The following is a 24308-nucleotide window of genomic DNA, read 5'->3' on the forward strand; positions in this document are numbered from 1 at the left end:
ACTTAGACGTTCCCCTGTGCAGGGCGGAGGGAGCCCTAGAATCCTGCTGGGCTCACTTTGGTGTCTTCTGTCGCAGACAAGAAGAAGTCCAAAAAGAGGCAGTATGAGGAGGAAGAGGAAGACGAAGACGACACGCCTGGGAACGACTCTCAGGAGGCGGTGCCCTCAGCCGCCGGGAAACAGGTGGACGAGTCCGGCACCAAGGTGGATGAGTATGGAGCCAAGGACTACAGGCAGCAGATGCCGCTAAAGGGCGACCACTCTTCCCGGCCCCTCTGGGTGGTAAGCGTGGCCGAAAAGTCTGGATGGCAGCCAAGTCTTGGACATGATAACACCTCCAAAATCCAAGAGTCAGAAATAACTGCTTTCTGAAGCAGCCCGGGGCCGTGCGTGCACACTGGAATAGCTGGTGTGACCTGGGCGTTCTCCATTTCTCTCCAGCCCACACCACATTCCAATAGCGAATGCCGTTTGCCTAATAGATAGCATTATGGGTCGGCCAGATAACTCAGCAGGTAAAGGCTCTTGCTGTCAAGAGTGAGACCTGAGCCTGTACCGGTACCCACATGGTAGGAGGAGAGAACTGACGCTGGCAGGTTGTCCCCTGACTTTCACCATTGGAACTGTGGCCTGCATGTACTCACACATACACCACACACCATCAGTCAATAAATGTGTAAATAGCGTTTATTTGTTCTTTGTGTGTGTGGTGTATGTGCACACGTTGTTCGGGTGTGCTCATGAGATTGATGTCAGGACGTTTTCCTCAATCACACTTCACCTGTTTGCCCAGCTTCCTGTTTTGGCTAGACTGATTGGCCAGTCTCCCCACCTACCTATCCCCACCTCTTCCAGCTCTGGTCATAGGCATGCATTACCATTCCTGGTTTTTTATGTGGGTGCTGGGGTTCTGAACTCAGGTCCTCATGCTTCATCACAAACATTTTACCCTCTGAGCCGTCCCCCCAACCACTAAATAGTGTTAGGTAACCATTTACTTGCTCGTTTTTTAAAAAGATTTTTTAAAATTTTATTTGTATGTATGAGTGCCTGCATGTATGAGCGCCGTGTGTGTGCCTGGAGAGGAGCGTGTGTGAGATCCCCTAAAACTGGAATTACAGGCTGTTATGAGCTACCTGATGTGGCTGCTGGGAATGGACTCTGGGTTCTTTACAAGTGTAGCAGTGCTCTTAACCACTGGGCCATCTCTTTAGCCCCCTTTCCAGTTCATGGAAGGCATGTATTTGGTACCTGAGTTTGCTTGACTTTAAAATACATAATGTTCTGCACTCATTCTCATTCTAGCCAAAAGACGATTTGAGAATAGTAAGTTAGGGAAGATTTCTGTTTATGGAACATTGGGAACCTTTTCCTCGACTCTCCTGTATCTAATTAAGGTATTAGGAGCCGTACAGTTGCCTGAAGGATTGGTTGCAAACATATCTTTAGCCCTGGACAGCTCATCCTTTTTGATAGTGATATGAGAGTCCAGTGGTCTCTGCAGCTCATTAATATTCTTGCCTGTTGTGTTCACTTGATGTTTTTAGGCTCCCGATGGCCACATTTTTTTGGAAGCCTTCTCTCCGGTTTACAAATACGCCCAAGACTTCTTGGTGGCGATCGCAGAGCCAGTGTGCCGGCCTACTCATGTACACGAATACAAGCTAACTGCCTACTCCCTGTATGCAGCTGTCAGCGTGGGGCTGCAAACCAGTGACATCACTGAGTACCTCAGAAAGCTCAGTAAGACTGGAGTCCCTGATGGAATTATCCAGTTTATTAAGGTGAGTTGCTAGCAATTCTAACTATCTTGATAGTGTGGCAGCGGTGTGCTCAGGTACTGTATGTTGCCATGAAAATGTCTGGTTTGTGTATCCTGTGCAGCACAATAGCCTGTGGCCTAGCTGCTGCTGCTTTGGACCCAGCATGGTTCTGGCTGAGGCTGTGTTTCCTGTGAGTTGCGCCTAGCCATGGGGTAATAATCCAGATCCAGGCTAGCAAGAGTTCTTTGGAAAACAGCTCTGAATGGTTGGGGCTATACACTACACACACACACACACACACACACACACACATGCATACACACACACACACACACACACACACATACACATATAAATCTTTACCCCACTATATCCATATTTGGTAAGACTAAATGAGGCTATAAGAGTGAGACCTCCTTAGCCAGGAGGTGGTGGCGCATGCCTTTAATCCCAGCACTTGGGGGGCAGAGCCACATGGATCTCTCTGAGTTTGAGGCAAGCCTGGTCTACAAAGTGAGATCCAGGACAGGCTCCAAAACTACACAGAGAAACCCTGTCTCGAAAAAACAAAAGAAAAGAACCCCTCCTCCCTCCCCCCCCCAAAAAAAGAAAGAGTGAGACCTCCCAATCAGGAAGATACTTGTCTTTATTAGGAGGCATCATACAATTGTCATAAATTCCTTCTTCACAGGACTATGTATGTAGAGAGAAGGTGGCTATCTACCAGCCAGGAGACCTGGCCGCAAAATCAGCTGGTCCTGGTCCATTGATTATGAACATTTAGAACTCTGAGAAAATAAATCTCAGTTGTGGGGTTTGGGTGGCTGGCTATTACAGGTAGTGAGCTCCATTTAAGGTTAAATATTTACCCAAGACCCATGGTAGATGAATTCTGCTGGGGAACCAAAACTTCAGATGTTGAAGTGAGGAGGGTTCCATGGGACAGCAGTTGAATGTAAGTGAATATTATTCAGAGATGGGACAGCAGTTTCTGCTAATCTGAGAGGACTGCAGATCAGATTTGACATCTGGAGACAGAATGCCGTGGGCATCCACTCCCGGAGCAGCTTTGGAGCTGTGCAGAGTTCTCTGTTGTGGTGGTGTAGAAGGATGCTCAAGGAGAAAGCACTGGGGCTAGGTCAGTCTTGGCGGGAGGCTGGCTGCAGGGATGCTGGTGTTGGGGCGGTGCTGCGGTGGTTGGAAGGCGGCTCAGATCCTTGTCCTTGCCAGCACACAGACGACTGGGTTCCTTCTAGCAGATGGGGAACCTGCAAGGATTTAAACTATATTCCCTGTCACCAAGAAACTTACTTTGTGCTGGGCATGGTGGCATGTGCCTCTAATCCCAGCTGTCCAGGGAGGGAGGAGGATTCAAAGTTCAAGGCTAGGCTGGTCTGTTTATAAGAACTTGTCTCAAAATTTAAAAATACATGTGGTAGTAGTTAGGGATGTAGCATCATGGTCTGAGTTTATTTGCCAATGCAATAAATAAATAAATAGATAAATAAATAAAGCTTTTTTTTTTTTTTTGAGACAGGGTTTCTCTGTGTACTTTTGGCTGTCCTGGAATTTACTCTATAGATCAGACTGGCCTTGAACTCATAGAGATTGGCCTGCCTCTGCCCCCCAGGTGTTGGGATTAAAGGCGTGCACCACCACTGCACAGTTTATAAAGTTTAGATTTTTAGTTGGGGAAATGAGAACATTGGTGGGAAGGCCCAACCATGTATGATGTTTGAACTTTCCTTGTGTAGCAGGTACTGCTGAGCATCACTGTGTGCCTGATGACTCCTGGGAGCCGTTGGAGTTCTGGGGAGGCAGGATGAGCCTCCAGATCAGGATGGGGGCTGTGCGCATGCAAGGGAAAGTAAAATGGAAAGCACAGCAGCGATTTTTAGCTGTGTTTTCTAAATAAAAGGTTAGGTGTGCGAATTAGGCAGGAGGAGGGCTTTTGTCCGTAAAAAAGTCGAGGTCAGTGGATAGAAGCTCCCTTTAGGCAGCTCTGACTGCACATGGAGTTTTCCTAACGCAAACTCAGCTCTTCGCTTGGGTGTGTTAAGGCATGCCAAGTTCTGAGAGCTGATTCTGCCCGTTGGTGGTCTCTCTGCTTGCAGCTGTGTACTGTCAGCTATGGGAAAGTCAAGCTGGTCCTGAAGCACAACAGGTAAGAGGAGGCGGTTGCCAAGCACTGCCCTCTGCATGCCTGCTAGGGGGGAGGGCTGTGGCTGGGGGCTGGAGACCGAGATGGAAAGCTGAGAGGACGTGGGAAGGAAAAGGAGTCCCTCACCCTGTAGTCTAGTTGACTCCTTCCAGCTGGTAATCGAGAATTCTAGCTGTGCCTGGTGGCCCATACCTTTAATCCCAGCACTCAGGAGGCAGAGGCAGGTGGATCTCTTGAGTTTAAGGCCAGCCTTGAACCAGGGCTACACAGAAAAACCCTGTCTCAAACAAACAAACACACACAAGAAGAATGATAGAAATTAAAATTTGCAGTGCTGCTAGATGATGGTGGCGCACGCCTTTAATCCTAGCACTCGGGAGGCAGAGCCAGGCGGATCTCTGTGAGTTCGAGGCCAGCCTGGTCTACAGAGTGAGATGCAGGACAGGTACCAAAACTACATGGAGAAACCTTGTCTTGAAAAACCAAAAATTGCAGTGTTGTTTACCTACATACAGTTAGTAGTAGCTTTTCTATAGAGCTATTTCGAAGAATAATGTTAAAATAGCAGTGATCACACAAACTATAAGCATTTATGACTTGAGTTCAACTGTGCTTTCCCAGTGCAGACCTTCACTAGGAAGGTTATTTGCCCTCCTGCTGCTGACAGGCCAATTTCACTTCAAAATGAGCATCTCCTATGACTCTTGGCATGTTACTTCTTTGCCTGTAGCTCCCATCTCTGATTTGACAGAAGTGTGGGAAGAGTCATTATGAGGCTCTAATTTTCAGATCATCTCATTGAGTTACAGTTGCAGAATGTTCTGGAAATATTGTGCTGGCCAGTAGAGATGTCTCTCCTTCCCTGCTTGTAGGTACTTCGTTGAAAGTTCTCACCCTGATGTCATCCAGCATCTTCTTCAGGACACTGTGATCCGAGAATGTCGCTTGCGGAACGCCGAGGGGGAGGCCACGGAACTCATCACAGAGACCTTCACAAGCAAATCCGCTGTGCGTGAGCTCCTGGGTTACCTGGGGGCCGGGATGGAGGCGCTCGGTTCTCCTGTAACCCAGCACTGCAGTCTAGCTGCCTTGCCTCCGTTGCTCCTGACGGCTTCAGTTCACGGTTGATGACAAGGCTCAGTGTTGTGTGGAGCCCCAGACTGCCTTTCTCTTACAGATTTCCAAGACAGCAGAAGGCAGCGGTGGGCCTTCTACCTCCCAGGTGGCAGATCCACAGGCCAAGTCTGACATCCCCAAAGACCTGTTTGATTTCTATGAGCAAATGGACAAGGATGAGGAAGAGGAAGAAGAGACACAGACAGTATCCTTTGAGGTTAAGCAGGTGAGTGAATGCTTCCTGGTTTGTTTACCAGTCCAGCCTGTGTTAGCACCCTCTACTCAGAGAGAAAAGGATCCCTGTAAGTTTCCAGTTTTGTTCTTACCAGTGTGGGCCATGAGAGTCTCCTCGGGATTATGGTCTGAGTGTCGTTGGGCTAGGAGGCTGGTTTCCACAGGATCCATTTTGGTTCTGATTAATGTTCATTTTGAGGAGATGTAGCTCTGTTGGTAGAATAACTTTCCTAGCATATGTAAGTCCTTGGGTTCAGTCTCTAGCATCACATAAACTGGATGTGGTAGTTCATACCTGTAATCTGATCCTGATCCTTGAAAGGTTGAAGCCAGGAGGAATCAGCAGTTTAGGGTCTTCCTTGTCTACATACACAGTGAATTTAAGGTTGGCCTTGGGTAGATGAGACTTGTCTCACAAAAAATCGAAACAAGAAAAAAAAAAACAAAACAACTAAACAAAAAAAATTTTTTTGACCGTATTGCTAGTTTGTGCTGCTTTTCTGTGCTAACCTTCTTGATAGCAAGCAAGATGTAACATTGTATTCATCCAGGTAAAATTCCCAGATTTTGATCATGAGGCCTTTTTGAATGTTGTCTTGAATACTTTTTGGAGTTGAGATTATCAAACATCCTTCCTGCTGGCTCCTAGGAAATGATCGAGGAGCTCCAGAAGCGCTGCATCTACTTAGAGTACCCTCTGTTGGCAGAATATGACTTCCGGAATGATTCTCTCAACCCTGACATCAACATCGACCTGAAGCCCACAGCTGTGCTCAGACCCTATCAGGAGAAGAGCCTGCGGAAGATGTTTGGGAATGGACGAGCACGCTCTGGAGTCATTGTTCTTCCCTGTGGTAAGTGAGGCCTGAGGGAGGGAGGCTCCGTCTTTGTCTGCCCACCGCCTCCCGCCCTACTCGGTGTGTCCCTGCTAGCACGTGGCCTGTGAATGGCCAAGGGCAGACCACTTCCTTATTCCGGCCTCGACTGAGGTTTATTGAAGCGCTGCTTTGCGCAGCCCTTAGTCTAGGCCCTGCGGGAATGTCAGCGCTCTTTCAGTTGGGGTCGAGAATGACCACAAGTGGCTCAGCTCAGGGCCTCTGAAGCCTTGACTGATAACGAGGTGACGAAGAACACTGGAGCGTGGTGTATGAGGAGACAGCAGTGTGGTGGATAGCACGTTCCTTACCCAGTGAAGTCAGTGTTGGGAAATGGCGGTTTGGAGGCTGCCTAGCCAGAAGTGTTGCTTGTTTCTAGATGGCTTGTGATGGGAAGGCAAGGCTGAGGAAAGACAGCAGACACACGTGCTTGCACACACGCACACCCTCTGTCAGACTTCACAGTTCTGAGTAGTGGCAGGTCTGCCTAGGTTAACAGCCAGAGGCCACAACAGACTCATCTGGGATGGGAACCCCATCCGGACACAGTGCGCAGAGACGGCCTCTGCCTTCAGTTCTCTTCATAAAGCTTCATGCATTATGTCAGGGGGAAAGGCAGAATCGTTGATGAACAGTTTGATTTTTTTTTTCACTCTAATCTTCTAATGGAAGGTGAAACTAAAGTAAGAAATTGAAAGAATTTTATTTTCTCTGACTTTGCCAGGAGCATGCACACTTTGTGTATTCTTGAGCCTTGATTGTCCTGTTAGGTAAAAGTTGTCATTTGCCTAAATGTATTCTGGGTACATAAGACCATAGGCAAAGTGCCCTTTGCTCCAGACTTCCTTTCTTTATAAAGAAAACAGCCTGAAGCAGTAAATGCCTTCCCGATCCTGGTTGTGAGGACTAGTATGTGAATTTTGCCTAGATTCTGGTTCTGCTGAGCCAGCCTGTCCACTCCTGACCTTTGGGTCAGTCTGCTGGTGGGTAGCATAACCCTTTGGTTGCTTGCAGGTGCCGGGAAGTCCCTGGTTGGTGTGACTGCTGCATGTACTGTCAGGAAGCGCTGTCTGGTCCTGGGCAACTCGGCTGTGTCTGTGGAGCAGTGGAAAGCCCAGTTTAAGATGTGGTCAACCATTGATGACAGCCAGATCTGCCGCTTCACCTCGGATGCCAAGGACAAGCCCATTGGCTGCTCGATCGCCATTAGCACTTACTCAATGCTGGGCCACACCACCAAGAGGTCCTGGGAGGCGGAGAGGGTGATGGAATGGCTCAGAACCCAGGAGTGGGGCCTCATGATCCTCGACGAGGTGCACACCATTCCAGGTAGGAGGGGGGCGGTCTTCATAGAGATAAACGCTGGCTTCTACTCGGGTTGCAGGTGGCTGCTGTGTTCTACCCACTGCTAGCAAAGCTTGAAATAGTCATTCAGCCTGATGGGATGGAACTGGGAGGGAGGTGTGCACATTCAGAGCCTCCTCAGTCCCTGGCCTAGAGAGTGCTATTCTCTTCCTTCCTACATCTTCTAATTGTTGAAACTTAACCCTTAACCCATTTTTATGGTCCTGTGAAACTGAGCCAAGAGCACTACATAACCCTTGGTACTGTTGTGTTTCCTTTAAATGAAGGCTGAAGAATCAGTTGTCAGAATGTAATATAAATCCTACTTCTCCAATTACAGGCATGTCTTTTTCTAAAACAGCCTCAGTGATATAATCTATCTGCTGTAAAGGTCACCCGTTATGAGAGTATAATCCAGCAGGTTTTAGTAAACTTCTAGAGCTGTGCAACCCTCACCATGATCTGGTTTTAGAACAGCTCCTGTATCTCTATTTGTAGTCAGGCCTTATTTTCCTCTGCATTTTGAGGCAACCCACCTACGTTCCCACCTTCCTAATACTGTGACCCTTGAACACAGTTCCTCATGTTGTGGTGACCCCAGCCATAAAGTTATTATTATTACTGTTTTGGAGGAAGGGTTTTTCTGTGTAGCCCTGGCTGTCCTGGAACCCATCCACTCTGTAGACCAGGCTGGCCTGGAACTCAGAGATCCCTATCTCTGCCTTCTAAGTGCTGGGATGAAAGGTGTGTGCCCCCACTGCCTGGCCATAACATTATTTTTGTTGCTACTTCATAACTGTAATTTTGCTGCTATTATGAATCATAATGTAAGTATCTGATATGCAGGATATTTGATATATAACCCCTATGAAAGGGTCATTCGACCTCAAATGGGCTGTGGCCCACAGGTTGAGAATCTCTGTTCTAGATGTACCCTTTCTGGGAGTTTTCATATAAAAGAAACAATACAGTACTTCCTTTCTTGTATCGGTCATCTTTCACTTTGCATAGTTGATCATCTGTGTCATAACAGTGATGTGTTCTTTTTATTGATGCACAGTGCTCTAAGCAAATGGTTCTTCTGAGTTGTCATTGGTGGTGCTGTTGTACTCTTCTGGTTTTTGATTTTTGGAGATGTGATCTTTTTGTGTTGCCCAGGCTGGTATCAGACTCCTGAGCTCACATGGTCCCTTCACCTCAGGCTCCTGAGTAACTGTGATTGTTAGGTATGAGTCAACATGCCTGGCTAGGCAGCTCTTCCTGGAAAAGAGAGATTAAGGAAGATCCCTCGTCTAAAGCAGAGGTTCTTCTACTTTAAGAGGCGTTTTTTTACAGAGAACATTAAGAACACTGAAAACAGCCTACCATTTGGGTCTTTTTATATGATAAGAGCTCTTCCAGGGTCTGTATATGTCTGAGGATAACTAGAAATGTTAATAGAGGTGTTCATAGAAGGTCTGGTAGAGATTGAATGTCTTTGAGAAGGAAAAATGACAGGGTACTGGCCTTGTGGTACTTGGGATTCATCAGGCGGTGTGGCGCACATCTTTAATCCCAGCCCTGGGGGCCGGGGGGAGGTGGGGGTGGTGGGCAGAGGCAAGTGGGTCTCTGAGTTCGAGGCTAGCCTGGTCTACAAAGTGAGTTCCAGGACATTACACAGAGAAACCTCTCTCAAAAACAAACAAACAAACAAACCAAAATAGTCTTGGCATGCTCAGACTACTCAAGGCAGCCAAGTGTCCACAGAGAAGTTCTGAGAGAGCAGTCAAGGCTGGCACTGATCAGGTGTCAGAGTATCTTTAGGACCCCATAGGCTATGATGGAGATTTGGCTTACACTCTTCATCTCCAAGTAAGAAGCCATCAGAAACAGAGGCTAACCTGAGCTGACTTACAATAGGAATCACTCTGGCTGCTGAGCATTGGGAGCAGTGAAAGGAGCAGTCTTATGGAGTCCCAAGAAAAGGCTTGACCCAGGGGAATACAGGAAGACGAAGACAACCTGAGTGGACAGGCCGCAGAGATCCCATGAACAGGTTAGGCGTGAGGGTAGAAAAAGGCGGAATCAAGGATGAGACTAAGGCTTTGGTTTGAGTGAAGGAAGGGCAGCAGGGCGTTGGTTGAAATGGGGAAAGCTTTGGAAACAGCGTGCTTACAAGGGGCAGCCAGGAGTCTGTTAGATGTGAGACATAGTGATTTGCATTGTCAGATGAATTCAGGCAATGACCAGAACGTGGGGAAATGACATTAGCAAGGATATGCACATGCTGTGCTAGCACTTAGGTGCTAAGCATCATTAGCCATCAGAGAAATGACCATTAAAACACAAGATGTCGCAGCTACCCCATATAGAGTGCCTAAAATGAGAATACTGGCATTGCCTGTGCAGAGGAGGCTTGAGAGCAGAGGGATTGCAGAATGGATGGTTGCTCTGTAGGACAAACTGACATTCACTGTAAAATCACTATAAAATCACATGATTTGTCTATACCACTCCATAGAGCGAACAGCAACTCTGTTCATAATCTCCAACGTCCAGTGGTCCTCTGGGGATATTTAGATAAGCAAACTATGGCACATCTATACACTAGAACACAACTTGGCAATAAAGAGGAATGAACATGCGACAGCTTGTCTGAGTTTCAGGGCCATGGTGCTGAAAGAAGCATGTGGTTACACATACATGACGTTGTCAAAAAGATAGCATCGTGCTAGTGAACAGGCCGGTGGTTGCTAGGACAGTACTCAAGGACACTCTGAAGGACAGCATTAGACAGTTTTGAGGGAGTGATGGGTTGATCAATGTCTTGATTTTGATGTAGACATATAAGTCTATACATGTATTAAAATTCATAGAACTGATGCTACCTTCCCTAGAGTTAGATTTATCTTGTGATAACTTAGAAACTCAACATTAAAGAGTATAGGTATCAGGTCTGCCAGGATTAAAGGTGATGGTGTAGAAAGTCACATCTTATAAATGAGTTTGAGATTGTTGTGCAGTAGTTCTTTGGAGGCTGAGTATGAAGCGGGATAGGGCTGAGACATTCTTCCTGAGAGTGTACTTATTGCACGCTGCTGTATTTAACTGAAATCTCAAATTCAGGTGTGTGGGAACCTTGTATCAGGTGATAAGATAGAGCTCATAGTGTGCTCTCTGTTCTCTGATCTGGTTCACAACATCACTGGTTTGTCTCTGGGGATAAAAGTGAAACTGAGATTTGAGTGTGTCGCATAAGAATTCCTACGTTGAGCCAGGCGATTGTGGCACATGCCTTTAATCCCAGTACTTGGGAAGCAGAGACAGGCGGATCTCTATGAGTTCGAGACCAGACTGGCCTACAGAGTGAGATCCAGGACAGCTGGGGCTACACAGAGAAACCCTGTCTCAAAAAACCAAAAAAAAAAAAAAAAAAAAAAAAAAGAGTTCACCTGTTAGAGGCAATTCTGAGAGATGATGGGGTCTTTAAGAGAAGGCTTTTGGTCATGTGTATCACCTGCAGAAGGCATTAATTCTGTTCTCCTGGGATGCCAGCTAGGTGGTTACAAGAGATCAAGCCTTTCTGATTCCACGGGAGCTTTTCTGTGTGTGTGATGCTATCTACTGTGAGGCTTGTCCACACAAGTGGTGCTGCCCAATCTTGGACTTGAATGTGCATTTTGCTATGACAGCAGAGGATGAACTACTAATCCTACAAGCCCTACTGACTGGCAATCTAGCCCCAAGAGCTGCTATTAAATACAGATGTGAGCAGATCAGTAAATTTCCTGACATCCTACTTTTAGTACATTGGATCAGCAGAGTGCTACATCTAGAGTTCTCAAAAGAGAGATTTGCTTTTCTCTTATAGGTGTTTTAAAAGGAACCTTGCTGGATCTATTTATTAATACATCTGTGTTGTATGTAATGAGCTGGAAAGAGAGCTCAGTTAGTACAGTGATTGCTTAATACACGTGAGCCTCTAGGTTATATCCCCAGCCTCACATAGATTAAAGGTGTTTCTACTAGCTTTATTAAAGGCTACTTCTACTGTTTTTGTTTGTTTGTTTTTCGGGACAGGGTTTCTCTGTGTAGTTTTGGTGCCTGTCCTGGATCTTGCTCTGTAGACCAGGCTAGCCTCGAACTCACAGAGTTCCCCGCCTGGTTCTGCCTCCTGAGTGCTGGGATTAAAGGCGTGCACCACCACTGCCTGGCCTTACTTCTACTGTTTTTTTTTTTCTTACAAACTGTATGGCCGTGGCAGGCTTCTTGCTAACTGTTCTTATAGCTTAAATTAATCCATTTCCATAAATCTATACCTTGCCACGTGGCTTGTGGCTTACCAGAGTCTTCACATGTGCCTTTTCATGGTGGCGGCTGGCAGTTTCTCTGACTCAGCCTTCCACTGAATTCTTCCCTCTTCTACTGTTTTAACAAGTATTTATTAAGCACTTTTAGAATTCAGGCGCTGTGCTTGGCATTGGAGTCATCCCAGTGAACTTTCGGCTTAGCTTTACATAACAGTGATGCAAGCTCCACCCAGAGTGAGGAAGGTGACTACATTTATGTGAAGGTCAAATAGACCAGGGTGATGGTCTCTATTGACAAGGGGTGATGGGAGACTTGTGGGATACTGTGCTGAGTGCTCCATCTGTGACTGTGATGTGTCCTCTCTGTACAGCATGCCTCACTTGCTGGGGCAGTTGTGGTGGCTGCCAGAAATGGCCTAGAGGGATGCAGAATTGAAAAAAAAATCTGGATCAGGTCCTACTTTGTCCTTGTTACCTCACCTGCCTCCCAGGCCCACACTGTGTTGTACTTGTTGCCTGGGCTTCTAATGCTCCTCCTAGTAAGGGAAGCCTGGATCCTTGGCTGTTGCTTTTTGGGGCCAGAGATAACCTTGACATTAACTTTTTATTTGCTTGTACCTCCTTTTGTGTTTTGGTATAATTTTTGTTGTGTTTGCACATCTAAGTTTTCAAAAACTGTTTTAGTGTGTGATATTTAAAGCTGGCCATTTACTCGGAGTTTGACCACCGTGCTTTTCTATGGCTCTTGTGTTTGATTTGTCTTTTGAAATGTTCTGGCTTTTTCATCTTGCAACTGTGTTTCTTTTTGAAGTATTATTGGCCTCATCTTTTATTATATTATAAGATAAGCATGACTCACATACGTGTGTGTGTGTGTGTGTGTGTGTGTGTGTGTATAAAGGGGTACTGAGGATTGAAGCCAGGGTTTCATGCATGTTTAGCATATGCTCTTCCACTGAGTCACACCTTCAGCTCCATGACTCAAACATTTTTTTCCTCCTTTGGAAAGGCAGGCAAGCCAGTAGAGTAACAGCTCCCTGTGGGGGGTGGGGATGGGCTATCCCCCAAAATCTGTTGCCCAACCCAAAATACTTAGAAATTTTATATTTACTTTTGGGGAGGGCATGTATATGCCGTGTCAAGGGTGTGGAGGCCAGCAGGGGTTGGTTCTCTCCTACCATGTGGATCTTAGACTTTGAATTCAGGTCATCAGGCCTGGCAGCAAGTATTTTTATCTGCTGAGCCATCTCATTGGTCCCCCAACTTAAAACATCTTAATATTCTTCCAAAGTATTAAAAGTTTTTAAAGCTGTGGCCATGGAAACCTTCAAATTGGAAGACCAGAGTTCAAGTCTCAAGAACCCACATGAAAGCTGGATGTGCTAGGGTGCATCTGTAATCCTAGCACTCCTGTCCTGTGGGAAGATGGAAATGTCGACAGTAGAGTCCCTGGACTCTGCTGGTCATCTAGCCTGGCATATGCCGCAGTGCACCACAAAGAGACCCTGCCTCAAACAAGGGGGGAGATGACCATCGGTGCCTGAGGTAGACTTCTAATGTCCACACGTGCTGTAGCATGTGGGTACCTACATTCCCACAGAGAAGCATGCCCACGAAGATGTTTAAAAGGTGTTTCCCATTATGTGTTTATTTGTTATATCAGGAATTACATCAATCAAGCAAAGGAAGAAAATGAAAGTTGCGTGTTGATGAAAGTCAGTCTCATTGGTATTGTTGGGTGTTTTGTTTTGTTGAGACAGGATCTCACTCTGCAGTCCTGACTGACTAACTATAATAGGCTGGCCTAGAACTCTCAGCGATCCTCCTGCCTCTGCTTCCAGAGTACTGAGATTAAAGGTGTGCACCACCATGCTTGATTTAATTGGTATCTTTGGGAGGGGAGCCAGGTAATCAGGATGCTTAGGCAGACTGGTGGCTGAGCTTCGTCACTCCCATGAGCTCTGTTTGCTCTCTGGTTGGAGGGGGTGGTAGGAAGCAAGCAGAGCTGGCTTTCTTTCTGTGCCCGTATTCCAGCTCCCAGCTGTAACCCGGGGACAAGCCTTAGGATGAGTGATTTGTGTGGCTTGGAGTCAAGTCATATTTGCTGCTGCTGTCTGGACTCTTGACAGTGTTGGTAGGAGGATGCTTGGGCATTTGTGAACTTGGGACTCCTTGAGGTCATTTGTGCCTTGTTCTTCTTTCCATCTTTTGAACAGGTCTAAAAGCCATGAGGAAATACTCTTTCTTTGTTGTTCTTGTCTGGAACCAGCCTTCAGCTCTCTAGTCCCAGGGTCAGCCCATATGGTACCACAGACCAGTGCCAAGTTTCAAGCTGTGTGTGGGACCTTCTCAGTGTAGAAAGTGATGATGTGAATGTTCCCTCTGTTCCTCCAGCCAAGATGTTCCGGCGGGTGCTGACCATTGTGCAGGCCCACTGTAAACTGGGTTTGACTGCGACCCTTGTTCGGGAAGATGACAAAATTGTGGACTTAAATTTCCTGATTGGGCCCAAGCTTTACGAAGCCAACTGGATGGAGCTGCAGAACAATGGGTACATCGCCAAAGTCCAGTGTGCCGAGGTACTTGCTCCCTGGGTGGTACGGGAAGTAAGGATGCCTCCCGTGGGAGCGGAAGGGATGTATAGATAAATTCCTCAGGGGCAGACAGGCAGGTCAGGACCCTGTCTAAATGAGCATGCGGTATTCACCGTGAAAGGTGAGCCAGACCTCACAGCAGAGTGCAGTGGAATCCTCTGTCTCTGCCATATAGTAAAGTCAGTGAGCCAGTACAGACCATGCTCCTCCTGCGATGGGCTTCTGGGTACTCTGTGCACCTTTGCCCTGAAGGATTGCTACAACAGCCTATGTGGGCAACCATTTAAACTAATTCCAGTGCCAAAGTCCTAAGAAAATAGGTTGGTCCTTATGGTGTTATTTCTGAGAACACTGTTTTCAGGTGAATACCTGCATAGGTATGTGTTAAAATCCATAGTCAAAGGTATATCTTCAACAAAAACAATAAAAGGTCCAGCCTTTATTGTTTTCTCCCAGGGTCTGTGGAAGAGTCTAAGAACCAGCTGAGGATTCTAACCTGAGGGATCTCAAATGAATCTAAGCACACTGAGTTCTTTAGTCCATTCACTTTATTTTTCTCAGTCAATTCTACTACACAGTTTCTTTTCTGTTCTCAGACTTAGCTCTTCTCAGTCCCTTCTGCTGTTCTCTCATGTCTATCAAGTTCTTTCCACCTCCGTCCTCATCTTTGTTCTTCTCCATCAATCCTCCCAGTGCTCTCAGAGAACCAGTCTATATACCCACACAGTAATTCTTTGGCAATGCAGTGCAAGGCTTGAACTTTTCAGGGTGGCAGAGAGAGGTGATAAGGACCCACACATCAAGCAATTAATTGTCAGCTTCCAATTACAACCCAAAAGGGAGTGCCTAAAGGGGATTCTCTGGTAGGGTCAACTAAAGGCTAAGATTAGTTAGGGAGTTTATGTGCTCAAACTATACTCTAGAAATGGCTAGGTAGAATGTTAGGGTCAGTAAGTCACAAGAAAGTAAACTGTCTTTGGTGCCGTTTTTCCCGCTCATCCCGGCTGCAGCTGCTTTCTGATAGGGAGGGGACATACGCTAGGTGGATAAGCAACCTCTGTCAGCATGTAGTATTTGGTTAGTGAAAGTACTTTCACTCAGAGTAATTGCTGAGGAGAAAATCTAGGAATAGCACCTGGCTGGGGAGGAATAAAAGCTTAATTTGCACAAGAAAGAAGCTTGGCACCTATCACCTGTCTGGCCTTGAAGGCAATCTCCTTGGGTGAGTGGGAAGTAAGTGCCTTAAATAGCAGGTGGCTAAAACATCATCCCAGGAATGTGAGCAGTATGTCTCTTAAGTTAGGGTCTTGTGTAAATAACCCGGGGTGAAGGTAAGGAGTTGAAGATTTAATTGCTAGTGGTTCTTTTCTCTATCTGTGGGTGAGATGAGCTAATGTTTATCTATGTGCAGTTTTGTCCTTGGAAAAAAGTTATCTTTGCTGAAATACTTTTGTCTGGAGAATGGCCCTGGCCAGATGTATGTTAATGAAAAAATAAACACAGTTGGGGACAGTTATCCAATTACCCCAAGTGTATAGGGAAAGTTGTGCCCGAGATTAAGATGCAATCATGAGAGTACATGTACACATAACATGGAGATGCACGGTAAATGGGGAGAATCATAGCTCTCATTGCACAAGAAGTTTACAACAAGAGACAGCCAGTTCATTCCAAAGGCAGTAATTCCATAACACCTTGCGTGATGGTTTTCTCTAACGGAAGCCTTAGTTCTGATAGGTTGGCCTTCTGAACTCTAGTTGTTACTGCTGTATACTCCATGGACGTTTGCTACCAGCGGCTTCAATACATCTTAGCACTCGAACATGACAGCCCCTCAAGAGCTAGAGTGGGGTGGCCCTGTGAAAGGGCAGGAAGGGACTCATCCCTTATGAGATGAGCGTGAGAAACCTGTAACGTGTTTGCTGTGTTGAAATAACCCTCCCGTGAAGTTGTGTCCGCAGCGCGGTGTCCCTGCTCACCGCCTGGCACACTTCCCTCCTTCCCCTCTGCCCAGCAGGGCAGTCACTGGTATATGGAACCCGTGTTCTCCCTGTCAAGCACGCACCACTGAGCCATCCTGCCAGCCCTGCACTATTTTCTTGATCATGCATGTAGCTGTAGTTCATTCCTTTGAATTACTGTGTGGGTCTTTCATACGATGTACCCCAGTTTGATACATAACTAAATACTACCTACCTAGCAATAGAAAACCCTTTTCAATATTGACTGATGTTTTGACTTACTAAGTTGTTTTTATAAGGGTTTTGTTACTTGTTCAGTGACAAAGCTCTTGCCTAGCATGTACGCGAGAGACTCTGGGTTCATCTCCAGCACATACACACAAATAAGCAAGCACATTTATTAGAGTATAATTTATGAGTGAGGGTTGGGGTTCAGGGAAGAGGGAGGAATGAAAGCCCCTCACACCAGGGCGCTGTACAGTTCTAGTGGCAGAGGGCTTTGCACCCCGAGAGTCTGATGTGCTGCTGGCCCTCCAGGGAGGGCGGCGTTTCTGGAGCAGTGCTGATTGGTGTGTGGTGATGTGGTCCAGGTGGAGAGGTCTCTGAGGCTCACACTAGCAGCTCCACGATACTTCCCCGGATATGACCATATCTAAAAATCTTTGTTAAGTTAGTATCCATTTCAGTATTGAGTATTCATTTTTCTTTTCTTTTTTAAATTATTTTGTTTGTATGAGTGTTTGCCTGCTTGTATGTCTGTATACCACAAGCATTCAGTGTCCTTGGAGACCAAAAGAGGGCCTTGGATCCCGAGACTGAAGTTAGACAGTTGTTAGCTGCCATGTGGGTGCTAGGAATCAAATTCAGGTCCTCTGGAAGAGCAATTAGTGATCTTAACCATTGAGCCATCTCTCCAGCCACTATTTTGTTTTTAATTAAAATACAGTTACATCATTCTTTCCCTCTTCTCCCTCCAACCCTTCCAATCCCTAACCGCCCCCCCCCTCCCCCGTGACTCCCTCTAAAATTCATAGCCTCTTTTTCTTTAATTATTATTGTGGGGTGTGTATAAATAAATACTTGCTTATCCTGCTTAGTGTTCCTTGTTTTCAGGACTCACCACTCAATACTGGATAATCAGTTAGGGACTTACCCCTGAGAAAGATTAATTCTCCCTCTCTTAGCAGTTCTTAGTTGCTTACAGCTGTCATCTGAGGTTGAACCCCATGAGATCTCCCCCATCCATGTTGTCATTTTTCAGGTCTTGTTTAAGTAGCCATGTTGGTAAGGTGTTGTGAGTACAGCTTCCCTGTCCCCTGTCATATCTAGGAGACACAGTCACACAACAGCTGTCCTGGTCCTCTGGTTCTTAGTCTTTCTACCTCCCTACCACTGTGTTCCCTGAGCCTTAGGTGGAGGGTTGTGTTGTAGACTATCAGTTAGGGCTCGGGACACCACAGTTAGCTGTTCTTTGCATTTGACCAGTGCCTTTCTGTAACAGTGTCTGTCTGTCTGTCTGTCTGTGTGCTTCACAAAGAAGCTCCTTTGATGGGGAGTGAGAGCTGCACTTATCTGGATATAAGGGTAAGTATTTAGAATGCAGTTAGAAATTACACTGGTTTGGAGAAAGTGGCTGCAGGAAGTTCTCCTGAGTTACATGACTTTACTAGCCTTGGTGGCGCCAATTTCCAGTACTAGGTGTGATTTCCCTCCTTTTCAGTGGACTAAGGCAATTAGACAGCTAAATCCAGTTAGACAGCTGTTGGTTCCTGCCCAAATGAAAGCGCCACCTACTGTGTACCTTTAGGGATTTTGTTGTGGTTCATAGGCATCCCACCTGGGCAGGACTATTGATTACTTCCCTCCCTTTGCAGATGATGTATCACCTTTTGGTACTATGAAAGCTAGTCCTCAGGTGATATACACATATATGTGTGTATGTATACACGTATACTTATTATATGTATATTATATGTGATTTTTTATAAATATACAATAATTTACTGTTGCTTTTTTAAACATCCTTAGTGTGATTTAGCCTTCTTCCCTCCCTTTCTTGTATTGTATTGGAATTTTCTTTGGGCCACCAATCAGCTCCCAAATAAAGACACGGAGACTTATTATTAATTATGAATGCTGGACCTTAGCTTTGGCTTCTTCCACTAGATCTTAAAACTTAATTTAACCTGTTTCTATTCATCTATTTTTTGCCTCAGGGCTTTTTACCTTTCTTTCATTCTGTATATCCTATTTTCCTGCTTCCTCCACATGTGTCTGGCTGGCCCTGGCATCTCTTTTCTTTCTTTCTTGAGCCTAAATTCCTCTTCCTACTATACTCTCCCAGCCCAGAAGTCCCGCCTATAACTCCTCCATCACTATTGGCCATTCAGCTTTTTATTGAACCAATCAGGTGTCTTAGGCAGGCAAGGTAAAATAGCAACACATCTTTGCATAATTAAACAATTGCAACACATCTTTGCATAATTAAACAATTGCAACACATCTTTGCATAGTTAAACAAACAAATATTCTACAACATTGTCCTTCTTCCCTCCTCTTCAACTAATACCCCCTCCTGTTTTTCCAATTTCCACATAGATATCACCCATATCCTGCTATTTTCCTCTCTGTATCTCCACCTCTCCTCCTCTCCCCCATCGTCCCTTTTTACTTTCCTGCTTTCTGTGGTTATTCCCAGTTATTTATTTACATCTGAAGATTTGGAACTATCACAAATGAGAGAGCACATGTATTATTTGTCTTTCTAGGTCTGGGTTACCTCACTCAATATGACCTCTGCTCTCCATTTATCTTCCAAGTTCCTGATTTCATTTTTCTTTATAGCTGAGTAGTAGTATCCCATGTGTTCTACATTTCCATTATCTGTTCACCAGTTGTGGAACATTTAGGTTGTTTCCGTGTCATAGGCTCTTGTGAACAGAGCAGCAATGAGCATGGCTGAGCAAGTATCTGTGGAATGCGATGTCAAGTCTACCATATACCAAGGGGGGGTATAAGTGGGTCATATGATAGACCCATTTATTTTTAGCTTTTTGAGAATTCTGCACACTCGTTTCCATAGTGGCTTTTGCGGCCCTACCAACAGTGAGTTAGAGTCCCCTTCCACACACCCTTTCATCATTTGTTGTCATTTCTCCCCCTTCCTTGTTTTTTGAGACAAGGTCTCTTTTTGTAGCCCAGGCTGCTTCAAATTCACAGAGATCTGCCTGCCTCCTCCTCCTCCTCCTGAATGCTGGAATTAAAGGTGTGTGCCATCACACCAGGCACATCTGTTGTTTTCTTGATCCTAGACATTCTGACTGGGTTAAGATGAAATCTCAAAGTTTTGATTTGCATTTCCCTAGTGGCTAAAGATGATAAAAAATTCTTGCTATATTTCTAGCCATTTTTATTTTTATTCCTTTTAAGAACTCTTTGTTTGGTCCATACCCATTTTTAAATTGGATCATTTGTTTAATGGAATCTTTTTTTTTTTTTTGGTTTTTCGAGACAAGGTTTCTCTGAGTAGCTTTGCGCCTCTCCTGGGACTCACTTGGTAGCCCAGGCTGGCCTCGAACTCACGGAGATCCACCTGCCTCTGCCTCCCGAGTGCTGGGATTAAAGGCGTGCGCCACCACTGCCCGGCCTTTGTTTTGTTTTTTAATACATTCTGGATATTAACTCTGCCATATGTGTGGTTTCTCTCCCTCTCTGTGGGCCTCCTCTTCACTCAGTTGAGAGTTCTTAGCGGTAGAGAAGCCTTTTCGTTTTCTGAAGTCCCACTTACTATCACCACATCTTTTCAGTATTGAGCTTGAAATTTAGCACTAGCTGGAGCAGTAAGGCAAGAGAAGGAAATTAAAGGAACACAAATTTCGTACTAAGGAGAGAAACCCAACTACCCCTATTACATAGAAAAGATCCTGCTGCGGTCCAGCCACAGCCTGGGTTCAGGTGCTGAGCCAGGGAAGGGGCGTCGGCACGAAGAAATGAAGTGTCCGACCACTAGATGCATTTCACACAAGTGGCCGCCCTGAATAGCTCAGGCTGTCTTTATCTAAACTTCAAAAACAAGCATGTCTCCCCCACCTCCCAGCATTAACCTCCGGAAAAAACAAACGTGGTTTTTGTGTTTTGAGACATGGTCTTACTATGTAGCCTCAGCTGGCCTGCAACATGCTATGTAGGTTCCAGGCTAGCCTTAACTTACAGAGATTTGCTTGCCCCTACCTCTGCCTCTGTAGTCCTGAGATTAAAGATATGGCCCTAGGTATTAAACTTGATTAATAGTTGTACGGTAATTTTCCCTTCCTGTCCATGGTGATTTCTTCTAAGACCCCCCACAGGGTGTCAGATACCAGATAGTCTGGATCGTCTGACTTAATGGCGTTTGCACTGTACTGAGCACTTGCCATAACTTCTGCTCTGTGAGGCTCGACAGAACACCCAGCTGGAGTTTCCTGTCCTTCTTCACGGTTTAATGGTAGAATAGTCACTTACCATGGCTCTTAGCAGCCTCAGCACGAGTTTGTCTTTTCCTAAGTCAAGGACTTTACCTTTTGGAGTAGAGAAGTGCAGATAACCTAGAGCAAGAGATGATTGGCAGCCTAGGCATAGTAGGATGGGTGTGCATAGGATTTCATTATCAGAATAGTGTACAGGTTAAACTTCATGAGTTGTGTAGTTGGTGGATTTTCCCATTTAGTATTTTCAGATCACGTTTGATTGTATGAGACTGAAGTCATGGGTAAAGGATGACTACTGTATTGAGATAAAACTCACCTACCATTGGTTTTGTTTTTTAATTAAAAAAAAATTCTTGTGGCATGTGTGCCTGTGTGAGTAGGCATACGCATGCCTCAGTGTGTCTGTGAAGGGTGAGGCCAACTCTTAGATTGTTGCTCTTTTACTAACTTGTGGAGTCCGAGTATCAAACTCAGGTCACTAGGCCTTTGCAAACCCAAGCACCTTTGCTTGTGAGCCATTCAGCCACTGGCACTTGAAATGTTTTTTCTAAGCTAGTTCTGCTAAATGAAAGAGCATCAAAGATCCTTAATGGTGTGGTGTTTTGTTTTGCAAAATGATCCCTTATTCCGTATTCTTACTGCACCTCAGGTTTGGTGTCCGATGTCTCCTGAGTTCTACCGGGAGTATGTGGCAATCAAAACGAAGAAACGAATCCTGCTGTACACCATGAATCCCAACAAATTCAGAGCCTGCCAGTTTCTGATCAAGTTCCATGAACGGAGGAATGACAAGATTATTGTCTTTGCTGATAACGTATTTGCCTTGAAGGAATATGCCATTCGGCTGAACAAGTAAGAGTTGAAAATTTTGAGTTGCCTCCAAATCCTCTTGCCATTGAGAGTGTGGGAGGTGCCTGTCTCTGTGAGTCCTCAAGAAGTCCCTGGGATCTAAAGGTCTCTGTTCTCTGTCTTTGTCCCAGTAACTAGCAAGACACAGAATCATTTAGTCAGGTCAGAGGCTAGAAGATGTAGAAAAGAGGCACTTGGCCGCCTGAACTGGACTCCAGAGGCCAGCGTGTCACGTTTCAGGCTAAGTGAGAACTGGGGCTGGCACTGAGGCCAGATTGTGAGGTCCCGGGGCTAGTAGGGCAGGATGGAGTGGCTGGTGTCCCAGGTATGCTCGCATTTCTCATCACTGTGCCCAGATGCCTGATGGAATCAACTCGAGGGAAGAGACGCTCTTTTCGGCTCCTGTTTCAGGGCTGTAGTCTGTTGTGATGGGTGAGCAGCTCTTGTATCTGTTTGCTACCCAGTTCCCTGGAAGGAGCCACTTTCAACTCTTCTTTATTTACTTTTTTACTTTTTAACTGGTACCTTGGTGACAGTTTTTGGTTTGTCATTGTAGAAATTGCCTACTAGCTTCCTACTGTGGGAGTTCAGGTTTAGCTTTCTGACATACGGCATTCTCTGCTCCTCCCTCCTAACCTGATAACAGTCTGAGCTGGGGTTAATTGTTCCGACCGTTCCAGCATTGTCCAGGCAGTTTTGTAGTATACTGTGATTGCATTTTGTTTTTCCTGGGAACTTTACTGGCCTTGGTGCTTTGGTTTTCTACATAGTACTTCTCCCCCAAATTCCTTTTTTAAGCATGAACTCCCTCTCAGTGTGTCTGGGACCTCTCCGTTGTTTTTTCTTTTCCTGTTGACTCCTGCACATCATTCTCTCATTCTGCTCCAGCCCGTCTAGGGCTAGAGCTGCCCTGCTGCCATCATGGGGCTTTCTGTAGACACCGTCTTCTAAATCTCCATGGCCAGTTTCTTGCATCGGAGCCTCCATTGCCCGGCCTCAGAGTTCTTTTGTTGGGGCACATGACCTGGTAGTTGGAAGGAGGGAACGTTTGTTATCTTTGGATTCTCCGTTTCCTCTCTCTTTCCTGTCTCCCTTTGTGTCTTAGTCAGGGTTTCTATTGCTGTGAAGAGACACCATGACCACAGCAACTCTTATAAAGGAAAACATTAATTGGGGCTGGCTTATAGTTCAGAGGTTCAGTCCATTATCATCATGGTGGGACATGGGGTGTGCGGGCAGACATGGTGCTGGGGAAGGCGCTGAGAGTCCTGCATCTTGCAGGCAACAAGAAGTGGTCTGAGACACTGGGCGGTATCTTGAGCATGTATGAGACCTCAAAGCCTGCCTCACAGGGACACACTTCCTCCAACAAGACCACACCCACTCCAACCAAGCCATACCTCCCAATAGTGCCACCCCCTGTGGGGGCCATTTTCTTCAAACCACCACACCAGGAACCCATCTTTACTCTCCAGTTCCCTTCTCTTATCATCCCATCTCACTACTTCTTCTTCCCAACATGTTTTATTTTCTTGCTTTTGAAATAATACTGTGGACTCTGGGTCTTGCTTTATTCTTAGCTTGTGGTAGAAGTCCTGGTATGTGGCAGAGGATCTCCAAGTGTCTGCTTTTTCCCATCTTCATTGCAGTACCTTGCAGGACGCTGTGATGGGCTGTGTGACTGTGGGAGTGGGCAGAGGGTCCATTATCTTGGAGTCTGACAGACCGAATTCCCAGCTGTCTGACCTCAGGAAGGCGGTTTGCCACTCTGAACCTCATTTTCCTCTTGGTCACATTGACCTGCACCACTTATCGCAGAGGATGCTTGTGCCTGGTGTCTCTTGTGTTTACAAATGTGAGGTTCTCTTCGTGGAGGATTAGTACCTTCTGTTCCACTTCCTGTATGGGAGAAGCCTCCTAATCCAAGGGCCTGCAACTGTATGAGTTATTTTCCAAATGGATAGAGGCCTTTAGAAAAGACCCCCTAAAACCTGTCCTGATGAGTGTGGCTTCCCAACATTTTTCCTAGCATGGTATGCAGAAAATGATAGCATTATGCAGGGTCCTGGATTCTCATAGTGCCAGGGATAGCAGCTCCCATCTGGGCTGTCCAAAGACCACCTATATGAATGTGCAGCTGTCCCAGGCCCCGCCCAGCCCCCCACACTGAGAAATTTGGTTACAGGCATGCTATGGGACACATGACATTGGTAGTACTACCTGGAACAGAAGAAGCAGTGGTGCTGTGGGCCCAGGCTTTGGATGGCTACTGTTGGGCTCCTGATCCTCAGTTGCCGTGTGTAAATTGGGAACTGCAGTCTGCCTTTTGCATTGTTTTAGTACCCAGTTCCGTGGTGTGTCCAGAGTACCTGGTGCCTGTCTAGTCATTACTGTCACTGAGAAGCCCCGGAGACAGGCCACCAGGATTATCAGAAAGAACGCAGAGGGCCGGTTCCTATCTGTGTGGGAAGTAGGCAGCAGGGTTACCTTGCCCTCTGGTGGAAGCTGAAAACAAAGGAGATGTTCAACTAAGTGTTAAGGAGACCAGTAGAAGCCGCTTAGGCTGGTTCTTCTTTTCTGCTCACTTGAAGGAAGGGCGCCTGTGTTTGTCATCCTCGCCCACAGTCAGCCTGCGGCTCTTTTCCTGGTTGTTGTC

The 24308-nt window shown here is 46.0% G+C and overlaps 1 protein-coding gene across 1 annotated transcript in view; it reads left to right on the plus strand.

The window, feature by feature from the left end:
• The window catches only part of Ercc3 (ERCC excision repair 3, TFIIH core complex helicase subunit), a 35342-nt gene that overhangs the window by 331 nt on the left and 10703 nt on the right, over positions 1-24308 (plus strand). Inside the window, exons 2-10 of the mRNA XM_006977937.4 lie at positions 77-282; positions 1548-1784; positions 3878-3927; positions 4797-4932; positions 5102-5266; positions 5924-6128; positions 7164-7478; positions 14177-14361; positions 21453-21655. Of these exons, the coding sequence (XP_006977999.1) occupies positions 77-282; positions 1548-1784; positions 3878-3927; positions 4797-4932; positions 5102-5266; positions 5924-6128; positions 7164-7478; positions 14177-14361; positions 21453-21655 (1702 nt within the window). The remainder of the gene's footprint in view (positions 1-76; positions 283-1547; positions 1785-3877; positions 3928-4796; positions 4933-5101; positions 5267-5923; positions 6129-7163; positions 7479-14176; positions 14362-21452; positions 21656-24308) is intronic.

Source organism: Peromyscus maniculatus, chromosome 19 (assembly GCF_049852395.1).
Source record: "Peromyscus maniculatus bairdii isolate BWxNUB_F1_BW_parent chromosome 19, HU_Pman_BW_mat_3.1, whole genome shotgun sequence".
Lineage (NCBI taxonomy): Eukaryota > Metazoa > Chordata > Mammalia > Rodentia > Cricetidae > Peromyscus > Peromyscus maniculatus.